The sequence below is a fragment of the Hyla sarda genome, chromosome 9, assembly GCF_029499605.1.
Source record: "Hyla sarda isolate aHylSar1 chromosome 9, aHylSar1.hap1, whole genome shotgun sequence".
In the NCBI taxonomy this organism is placed as follows: Eukaryota; Metazoa; Chordata; class Amphibia; order Anura; family Hylidae; genus Hyla; species Hyla sarda.
In genome coordinates, this window is record NC_079197.1 from 151346094 (window position 1) to 151356817 (window position 10724).

At 43.2% G+C, this 10724-nt stretch overlaps 1 protein-coding gene across 3 annotated transcripts in view; it reads left to right on the forward strand.

The window, feature by feature from the left end:
• The window catches only part of LOC130290856 (sphingolipid delta(4)-desaturase/C4-monooxygenase DES2-like), an 85474-nt gene extending 82115 nt beyond the window's left edge, over positions 1 to 3359 (forward strand). For all 3 annotated transcript variants that reach the window (XM_056538994.1, XM_056538993.1, XM_056538995.1), the window contains one exon: positions 2692 to 3359. In XM_056538994.1, the coding sequence (XP_056394969.1) occupies positions 2692 to 2835 (144 nt within the window). In that variant the 3' untranslated portion in view covers positions 2836 to 3359. The remainder of the gene's footprint in view (positions 1 to 2691) is intronic.
• Positions 3360 to 10724: the final 7365 nt, after the last annotated feature.

Here is a 10724-nt window from a genome sequence, read left to right on the forward strand (position 1 = left end):
GGTCAGGACATGAGGACTGGATATGGGGACAGGATATGAAGACGGGATATGAGGTCAGGAAATAAGGACGGATTGTGAGGACAGGATATGAGGCTGCGATATAAGGACTGGATATAAGGTTGGGATATAAGGACGGAATATGAAAACAGGATATGCAGTCAGGATATGAGGATGGGATATGAGGTCGGGATGTGAGGTCGAGATATGAGGACTGGATATATGGACAGAATATAAGGACGGAATATGAGGTCATGGATAAGGACGGCATATGAATACGGGATATGAGTACGAGAGGATCAATGTTATTTTTCCTTTCCCACAAGGTTTATGTAGGAAGACCGGGAAACGCCAGGTACTCTGCTAGCGTAATTATAAAGTGTAAACACTACTTGACAGACTGTTACATTAATTAAAGACAGTTTTAATACTATGTCAGAATTTATTAGGTTCCCTTTGCCTGTACTTTATATAATAACCACCTCTACTACTGGGCAACTCCTGCCCAAAATAAGCAATACACAAACTATATTTTACAATATATTTATTACAGGTTTTTTTTTATTCTAAGCAGTAGTTAGTAAGTTCCTGCTGATGCTCGCAACTAAAAAAAAGTGGTGTCATCACTTCTCTCCAACCAGAAAACTGCTGGGCAATCATATAAACTCTTGCAAAAAGAGTTTGGCTATAATAATAATAATGCTGATCTTTCCGTACATTCAAATTCTGGATAAAAAGCCAATAAACCCTTACAGTGCTGATGCCCAGTAAAGTGACATATGGCCAATGCAACGTTCTTGCAACTCCATTAGTTATCAGGGGCATAGTTGGGAGGGATGACAAGCATGTCAGCCTTGGCTGGGGTATTTAGATACAGAATTTAGAAAGTAGAGCCATCTGGGGCTGCCCTCCCTTTTCTTCTGTATGTCTCCCATATACAGTATATAGAATGCTTTTGAAGATATAATTTGTACCCTCTTTAAGTAACCAGGAGTGCAGTGATAGTAAGTGGGTGCATACAATGATTAGCTGCATAGTTATAAAACTCCCCTGACTCCTACTGCCTGTCTCTTCTGTGTGCAGATTCTCTAGTGCAGTGTTTCCCAAACTGTGCACGTCCAGATGTTGCAAAACTACAACTCCCAACCTGCCCGGACAGCCACCGGCTTTTCGGGCATTCTGGAGCCTTTGGTTTTACAACAGCTGGAGGCCCACAGTTTGGAGACGTAGGCTCTAGTGTGTCCTGTGAGATGCAGCCTGACACTGCTATCCTGCTCATAAGGGCTGACAGGGAGAAACTAATCATAAGGAGACAGGCTAAAGCTGCATCTCATATAAAACTTATATAAGGGACAAAGCTTAAAGGGGTAGTCCAGTGGTGAAAAACTTATCCCCTATCCTAAGGATAGGGGATAAGTTTGAGATCGCGGGGGGTTCGACCGCTGGGGCCCCCCGCGATCTCTCTGTACGGGGCCCCGGCTCTCCGCCGAGATAGCGGGTGTCGACCCCCGCACGAGGCGGCGGCCGACACGCCCCCTCAATACATCTCAATGGCAGAGCCGGAGATTGCCGAAGGCAGCGCTTCGGCTCTGCCATAGAGTTGTATTGAGGGGGCGTGTCGGCCGCCGCTTCGTGCGGAGGTCGACACGCCCCCTTCCCGCGAGCTGTCGGGGCTCCGTACAGGAGATTGCGGGGGGCCCCAGGGGTCGGACCCCCCGCGATCTGCAACTTATCCCCTATCCTTAAGATAGGGGATAAGTTGTAAACCACTGAGTCACCACTGGACTACTCCTTTAATGTCGCTATCAATTGCTGCACTTAGATAGGTCTAAATGCAAGTGCAGTAATGAGAATCCATCCCTGTTTCTGCAAGTCAGGGGCATCATGGCAAATGTAGCATGCATTATAAGAGTGATAATAATAACAAAATGGCAGACAACTCATGCATGCCACATCCACTATAATAGGTGTACACAAGGCATACATAACAACCTTTGCATTATTCTTTAATAATTAACAATAATGCTTTCCCCCTCTATCATCTATCTCCAGGGGAGAGTTTTGAAATCCCATACACATTAGATATAGTTGGCCAGTCGGATGACTTTAACCTAATGTTTATGACCAGTTTTAGTTCTGTCAACTTACAGAATCAAGGATGGTTCTAGGAGCCATGTCCACACTGTCTACTCTCAAACTCTCTATACTACTTTAAAGGAGTAGTCTCATGGAAAAAAACGTATATCCACTATCTGCAGGATAGGGGATAAGTTTTCGATCACAGGGGTCCAAGCGCTTGGGCCCCACCATCTCCTGTACGGAGTCACCGCTCTGTGCCGCATCACGACCCCTCCATATATCTCTATGGGAGAGCCGAAGATAGCCTAACGGCTTCGGACGGGGGTCGTGACGCGCAGCTTCAGGTAAGATCTGGGGCTCTGTAAAGAAGATCGTAGGGGGCCCCAGAGCTCCCCCCCCCCCCCCCCACGATCTAAACACCTTACACCTTACTGCTATTCTACAAACCCACAAACAGATACATTTCATATGTTGTATTAGGTCTGTCAAGGTTTTGTATTAAGGCCATGTGTAGTCAATAGTATTATTGAGTAAACTAGTACTCAATTTTTGTTGCCTCCTTTTCTGCTAAATCATGTACTTATCAAATATTTATTCTTTCCTTTACCATAACAGGTGCGTAAAATTGCTGCTGAATACTATGACACCCTGCCTTACCATACGTCGTGGGGGCGCGTACTTTGGGATTTTATATTCTGCAAGGAACTTGGTCCTTTCTCCCGGGTGAAGAGGGAATGTGAGCTGGCCAAGAAGGACTGAAACTCAAAAGATGATGATTTTATTTATTTCTTTGTCAATGCAAATACTAGATGTATTAATTTTTATAGAAGAGAAGTGTTTTAGAGAAAAATAATTTGATGACCTAAAGATTTAGGGCTTTGTGTGTTTCCCATTCGGAGCCTCTGATATCTCACTGCAAATATGTCCCCCCTGTTATATTGTCCCCTCAAATTTAGGAGGCCATGAAGGAATCAGCGATGGGTAATAAACTTAAATTCAATATGTTTAAAGTGCACCGGCCAACTTCTCACAGGACAGGCAGAGCTTTTATGACCTAAGCTAGAGGACCACTGATGTCCGCTCTTCATTTCAGAAAATATCTGCCTCCATTTTCTTGTGGCCATTAAGTCCTATCATCAGTAATGTTAAGAAGAATGCTGTAGTAACTACACCTAATTATGACGTGACGACACACTGAATGTAGTGTAGTGTTGGTATTTGGTTACAAACAAGATGGTGTTTTCTATGTGGAATTTAATATTAAAATGTGCTACTAACATCAAAAAAGACCATGAATGTGACTATGAAGTATTTGTTCATGTATGGGCTGATCATCATAAAAGCTAGAAGCAGGAGGCAGAGGCATACTATGCCTGGTAACACTATATTGGGTATTATTGTGCATCATGTGGAAGTACAGTATAACAGAAGTACTGTTTTAAAGCAGTTCTTCTAGAATGAGATGGGCCTCTAGGAGACACTACTATAGGGCATAGTTGCATTGGCGTGAGTACATCAATGCCATTACTGAATGGACCTAGATAATGTACGACAGGACCATTTAAACACTTTCAATGGGGTATTCCAGGATTTTGTTCTTTAAGCCTTTGAGCCCATGATGCCAAGATATAATACTGTGTAAAATGTTTCTATTACCTCCGCACAGAACCCATGCCCAGGAGTAATATAGTGCAGGTCTTTTCATTTTACTGTTGTCTCTGACCTTTCCCAGCATTCCATGCAACCAGAGATAATATTTCATAAGTCACATGGTGGCTCCATCTATAGGCAAAATAGGCTAGAACGCCCTCCGCAAGAAAGTTATATCTCCAGGTCCTGACCACCGCAAAATGTCACCCCAGTAGTAAGGAGATTACATGAGATGGGGGTTTGTCACAGAGTGTCACCCCAAAAGTAGGAAGATTACATGAGGAGAAGGTTTGTTACAGTGTGTCACCCCAGTCGTAAGATGGGGCGTGTCAATGGGAGGAGTCAAGGGGCGGCAAAAGCAGGGATGGCAAAAATCCTTGCACCAGCCCTGGTTACAGTGTGTCACCCAGTAGTAAGGTAATTACATGAGGAGAAAGTTTGTTACAGTGTGTCACCCGAGTAGGAGGTAATTACATGAGGAGAAGGTTTGTTACAGTGTGTGACCCCAGTAGTAAGGTGGGGCGTGTCAAAGGGGGAAGCCAATGGGTGGGGTCAAGGGGCGGCAAAATTCCTTTCACATAGGGTGGCAAAAATCCTTGCACCAGCCCTGGGTGTGGCTATGCTCCAGTGGGTGGGTGCATGGATAGCAGGGTCAAAGGGATTTACTAAAAATAGTGCTATCCAACCTTCCTACTCCAACAAAGCCATGCCCCCTGGAGACCATGTGACTTATGACATAGTGGTCCTCATTTACAAAAACCGTGGTATGTCGCGATTTTAGGTCAGGTCACAAAACCAGATACGGGGCAAAAATTAGCCGATTGACTTCAATCGGCTTATTGAAATGAATTAGAAACGGGCCGAGTCCAGTTGGGGTATGGGAGCACCCAGTTTTCACTCCCCCTAGCCAGATCCGGTTCCCATACTGTAAAAACGTAGTGTGAACCCACCCTAAGCCACATTATGGTCACATTCTGGAAGACCACTAGCAGCTATGTCATGGCTTAACCATTGTATTGAAACATTTTGAAGGCACAAGTTGAGTAAAAACATATTCCAAAGCTTCTTTTTACGGAAAATGTGTGAAGACCAAATAAATCTGGTATCTCATTTGGTATTGTTCTATGAGCTAAACAACCTGGACTCCATATTTATAAATGTTATCTAGTAAACTATTGCAAAACTTCGGAATTGTACAGAGAGTTAAAATATTGCTATTTTTAGGCTGTGTTCACATGTGTATCAGAGCTTCTCTCAGGAGGCCACCAAAATACAGGAAAATATAGTACATCATATTGGCAAATGGTGCGTAGGGCAGCCCCTTCACTCAATGGACACCATTAATGAACAACATGTATCGGAGCCATACTTTGGCTCACAAGAGGTCTTCTAGACTGGATATCACAAAATAAGAGCTGCAGTTTTCAGCTTCTGGATATATCCATTCTTTGACATCCATCAGAGAGTATGAACATTTTCAGAATACAGTGGTCCCTCAACATGTAGGACCTACCTGGACTGTAGGATGACGTTACCAGACAGCCAGTCAGTGTATACCCTCAGTAGTACAGAGGTTTTACCAGTAAAATGCCCATTCTGATTGGTCAGTATTTCCAGCCAATAACATGTTTAGTAGATCTGGACTGTCTGTAGTATTGTATGTTGTGTATGGTTTACAATGATCCAAAAAAGACCATTGTAAATAAATTGCAACCTGAGACCATTGCAAGTTGAGGGATCATTGTACTGTAAAGCTTATACAATGATTTATTACAGTTTTATACATCTTATCCCTATCCAAAGGACCCCCGTGATCTCGGTGCAGCTCCCCGGCATTCTGTGCCGGGCACTGCCGCCGAGACGGGATCATTCCCTTTCCCATACACATGAATGGAGAGGCGTGGCGTGACATCACTAGGGGGCGTGAAGTCACGTCACAGAATGCTGGGGGCTGTACCGAGATTGCGGGGGTCCCCAGCAGTTGGACCCCTGTGATCATACATGTTATCCCCTATCCTTTGGATAAAGGATAAGATGTATAAAGCCGGTATAACCTTTTAAAAGGGTACTCCACTGGAAAACATTTTTTTTTTTAAATCAACTGGTACCAGAAAGTTAAACAGATTTGTAAATTACTTCTATTAAAAAAATCTTAATCCTTCCAGTACTTATCAGCTGCTGTATGTTCAAGAGGAAGTTCTTTTCTTTTTGAATTTCCTTTCTGTCTTACCACAGTGCTCTCTGCTGACACCTCTGTCCATGTCAGGAACTGTCCAGAGTAGGAGCAAATCCCCATAGAAATCCTCTCCTGCTCTGGACAGTTCCTGACGTGGACAGAGATGTCAGTAGAGAGCACTGTGGTCAGACAGAAAGGAAATTCTAAAAGAAAAGAACTTCCTCTTGAACATACAGCAGCTGATAAGTACTGGAAGGATTAAGATTTTTAAATAGAAGTTATTTACAAATTAGTTTTAACTTTCTGGCACCAATTGATTAAAAAAATGTTTTTCAGTGGAGTACCCTTTAAGGTTAGTCTGGTAATGTATTAAAAAAGTGGATATAAATAAAAACTATTGAAACAAAAAAAAAGGGGCTATGGAAATAGTCACCTCACCATTCTCCTAACACTACTGTTCCAATGTTCACTCGGTCTGAGGTGGGTCACCACTGCGGCCACTGATCGGCTAAAAGGGCATTTCCTGTTTGTCAGGAAGAGACTAGAAGGAAAAGATCAGAGGGGACCTGGTTAACATCAGAACAACATAGTGGGGGTCAAGGAGGTGAGTAAAACCTTATTTCTTTTTCTAAACCATTATGCCAATTATTTACAAAATATTTGTGTGTCACTGGACAACCTTTTTAGGCCAGGGCCACGCATAGAGGCCAGAGGGCAGCATAGCATATGTTAATATTGCTTCCCCCCTTCTTTCTTCTTAACACAACCATACAGAGAATTACGTAGGTAACAATAGACAGAAGCTGTATCATGGACATGAATGGGAAACGTAATTGGGTATACCCTGTGACCTTTGGAAAGGCCATTCCACAGGGAGGGAGAGGCTGAGTTGTCAACATCACCTATTGTTTCATTTATCTACCGGTGCCACCTTTTGCTGTAATGCTGTAGACATCACTTTTAGTGGCCTCTTCTTCCTTGTCATCACAGACAGAACAGAGAGTCTCAGTTTTAGGCCTAGTGGTGAAAAAGAGCACTGAAAGATTTTAGTATTATCTTATAATATAGATGGAAAAATTTGAAAAAAATATCACCAAAAATTCTTAAAAAATATGTTTTAACATAAAAACTTGATTTAAACTAAAGGTAATTTTCTGATGATTAAATTTAAAACCACCCAATAAAATAATGAATACAGTTGGGCTTCCTTTCTTGCAGCTACATGGGCTTTTGTAAGTATGCCCTTTGGGTAGAAGGTATTTTTCTGGATTTCTACATTGATGGCGTGTCCTCAGGGTAGGCCATCAGTGTCTAATCAGCCAGAAACCCCCACTGATCAGCTGTTATGCTCCGGCATATACACAATGAATGGGTCCGGAAGCAGATGGCTTTGTTCATTGTGTTTTGGTGATGCCAGGATATTGCAGTATGGTTCCCTTCCACTTTAATAGGAGCAGTGCTGCATTAACCTGGTTAAACAGATTTTGTAAATTACTTCTATAAAAAAAATCTTAAGCCTTCCAGTACTTATCAGCTTCTGTTATGGTCCACAGGAAGTTCTTTTCTTTTTGAATGTCCTTTCTGCCTGACCACAGTGCTCTTTGCTGACACCTCTGTCCATTTTAGGAACTGTCAAGAGTAGGAGAAAATCCCCATAGAAACCTATCCTGCTCTGGAAAGTTCCTAAAATGGACAGAGGTGTCAGTCGAGGGCACTGTGGTCAGGGATAAAGGAAATTCAAAAAGAAAAGAAATTCATGTGGATCATAACAGCAGCTGGTAGCTGATAAGTACTGGAAGGATTAATATTTTTTAACAGAACTAATTTACAAATCTGTTTTAACTTTTTGGCACCAGTTGATAAAAAAAAATGTTTTCCAATGGTGTACTCCTTTAAATCTAAGTGAAGGAATAGAAGAATGCACTCACCACACAAAGATGCTGTTGATCTGCGTTGATCTTTATTAGAAAACTTGATCACGTGGTATACAGCTAGATCAGCGGAGTAACAGCAGGGTTACAGGTGCTTGTGCAGGGGAGGAGAAAATAGGTCTGTTTCTGATCTAGCTGTATACCATGTGATCAAGTTTTCTAATAAAGATCAACACAGATCCACAGCATCTTTGTGTGGTGAGTGCATTCTTCTATTCCTTCACTTGGATTTGTAATGGACTCTGCACCATATTGAATAGCCCCCCACACTTGAGAGGCGGATTTGAATTGCTCCCAGTGAGTGCTTCATGGCTATCAGTGCCTAGTGGACGCTTTCCTTCTATTGTAATGACATTAACCTGGTTAACTACACAATGAACCGCAGGCACTGCTGCTCTAAACAGCTGATTGGTAGGCGTGCCAGGTGTCAGTACCCAGCCGGTCAGACATCGATGGCCTATCCTAAGGATATGCCAACAATGTAAAAGTCCTGGAAAATCACCCTTTACGCTTTTAAGGGATTATCCACCATAAGGTGATTTTAGTACGTACAGTGAGGCAAAAAAGTATTTAGTCAGCCACCAATTGTGCAAGTTCACCCACTTAAAAAGATGAGAGAATTCTGTAATTTTCATCATAGGTATACCTCAACTATGAGAGACATAATGAGAAAAAAAAATCCATAAAATCACATTGTCTGATTTTTAAGGAATTTATTTGCACATTATGGTGCAAAATAAGTATTTGCTCAATAACAAAAGTTCATCTCAATACTTTGTTATATACCCCTGGCAGGCAGGGGTATATAACAAGCAGGGGGACACGTCTGGCACTGCATGATTTGAGTCCCTGGCGGCGTAGTGTGTTACTGATGGTAGCCTTTGTTACTTTTGGTCCCTGCTCTCTGCAGGTCCTTCACTAGGTCCCCCCGTGTGGTTCTGGGATTTTTGCTCACCCTTCTTGTGATCATTTTGACACCACGGGGTGAGATCTTGTGTGGAGCCCCAGATCGAGGGAGATTATCAGTGGTCTTGTATGTCTTCCATTTTCTAATAATTGTTCCCACAGTTGATTTCTTCACACCAAGCTGCTTGCCTATTGCAGATTCAGTCTTCCCAGCCTGGTGCAGGTCTACAATTTTGTTTCTGGTGTCCTTTAACAGCCCTTGGGTCTTGGCCATAGTGGAGTTTGGAGTGTGACTTTGTGGTTGTGGACAGGTGTCTTTTATACTGATAACAAGTTCAAACAGATGCCATTAATACAGGTAACGAGTGGAGGACAGAGGAGACTCTTAAAGAAGAAGTTACAGGTCTGTGAGAGCCAGAAATCTTGCTTGTTTGCAGGTGACCAAATACTAATTTTCCACCATAATTTGCAAATAAATTCTTTAAAAATCAGACAACGTGATTTTATGGATTTTTTTCTCATTATGTCTCTCATAGTTGAAGTATACCTATGATGAAAATGACAGGCCTCTCATCTTTTTAAGTGGGAGAACGTGCACAATTGGTGGCTGGCTAAATACTTTTTGCCCCACTGTACCTGGCAGACAGTAATGGACATGCTTAGGAAGGATCTGTGCTTGCCTTGGAGCTAAATGGCTATGTTGTGAGATTACCATAAAGTTGAGGTTATCTTTTTGTGAACTGGCTATTTCCTGTTGGAGTTTGTTCCCTTAAACTACAAACCCCATGATCCCTTGTTAGTAAGCGTGAGGTTACTTTTCTCCCTCCCACACATCAGCCACCCCACCCATTAAAACACACCTGTGATCCCTTCCATGCAATAGACCAGTGTTTTCTGACCAGGGTTCCTCCAGCTGTTGCAAAAACAACATAAAACACCTTCCTCCCACTCAGCGGTTGCTCCACCCATTGAGGCAAAGATAATCTCCCTCTAAGCCAGGGCTGTGGAGTCGGAGTCGAGGAGTCGGAGTCGGACGAAATTTTGGGTTCCTGGAGTCGGAGTCGGCAAACAATGCACCGACTCCGACTCCTACTAAATTTAGATTGGAATAGAAATAAAAATAAAAATAAAAAGTTTAAATGTCCCAATTCACAAAAAGTTATAATTAAGGACTTCTCTACTTTAAGAATAAAGACCAATGCATGCAGTGCCTCACGTAACCGCAAAACGAACACGTTAAGTGACCGTGAAGAAGCTTTTCATGTGCTTTACTATATGGCACACAACGCACAATTAGGAGCGGCAATACTTATACTTTCCATAGTGTTGTGTTCTGCTGTTACAGGGAACCCATGGGTAACCTAGCCTCTCACTGATAAGGGGTTAAGGAAATATGTTTTTTGCAGGACTAGAGACACTTGTATAAGTGAAGGGAATGGAGGGTCAATAGTTCAAGACTGAAGCTGTAAACCATTGGAAAAACAGCTGCCATTCAGCTAAGGCTATAAAAACTTGTAAACTCGATTGTTAGCTTAAAGGGGTACTCCGCACCTAGACATCCAAAGGATAGGGGATAAGATGTCAGATCACCGGGGTCCCGCTGCTGGGGACCCCCGGGATTGCCGCTGCGGCACTGTGCTATCATTACTGCACAGAGTGAGTTCGCTCTGTGCGTAATGACGAGCGATACAGGGGTTGGAGCACCGTTACGTCATGGCTCTGCCCCTCGTGATGTCACGGCCAGCCCCCTCAATACAAGTCTATGGGAGGGGGCGTGGCGGTCTTCACACCCCCTGCCATAAACTTGCATTAAGGGGGCGGGCCGTGATGTCACGAGGAGCGGAGCTATGACATTACGCTGCTCCATCCACTGTATTGCTCTGTATCCGTCCCCCGAACTCGCTCTGTGTAGTAAAGAATGCGCGGTGCTGCAGCGGCGATCCCGGGGGTCGCCAGCAGTGGGACCCCGGGGATGAGATGTCTAG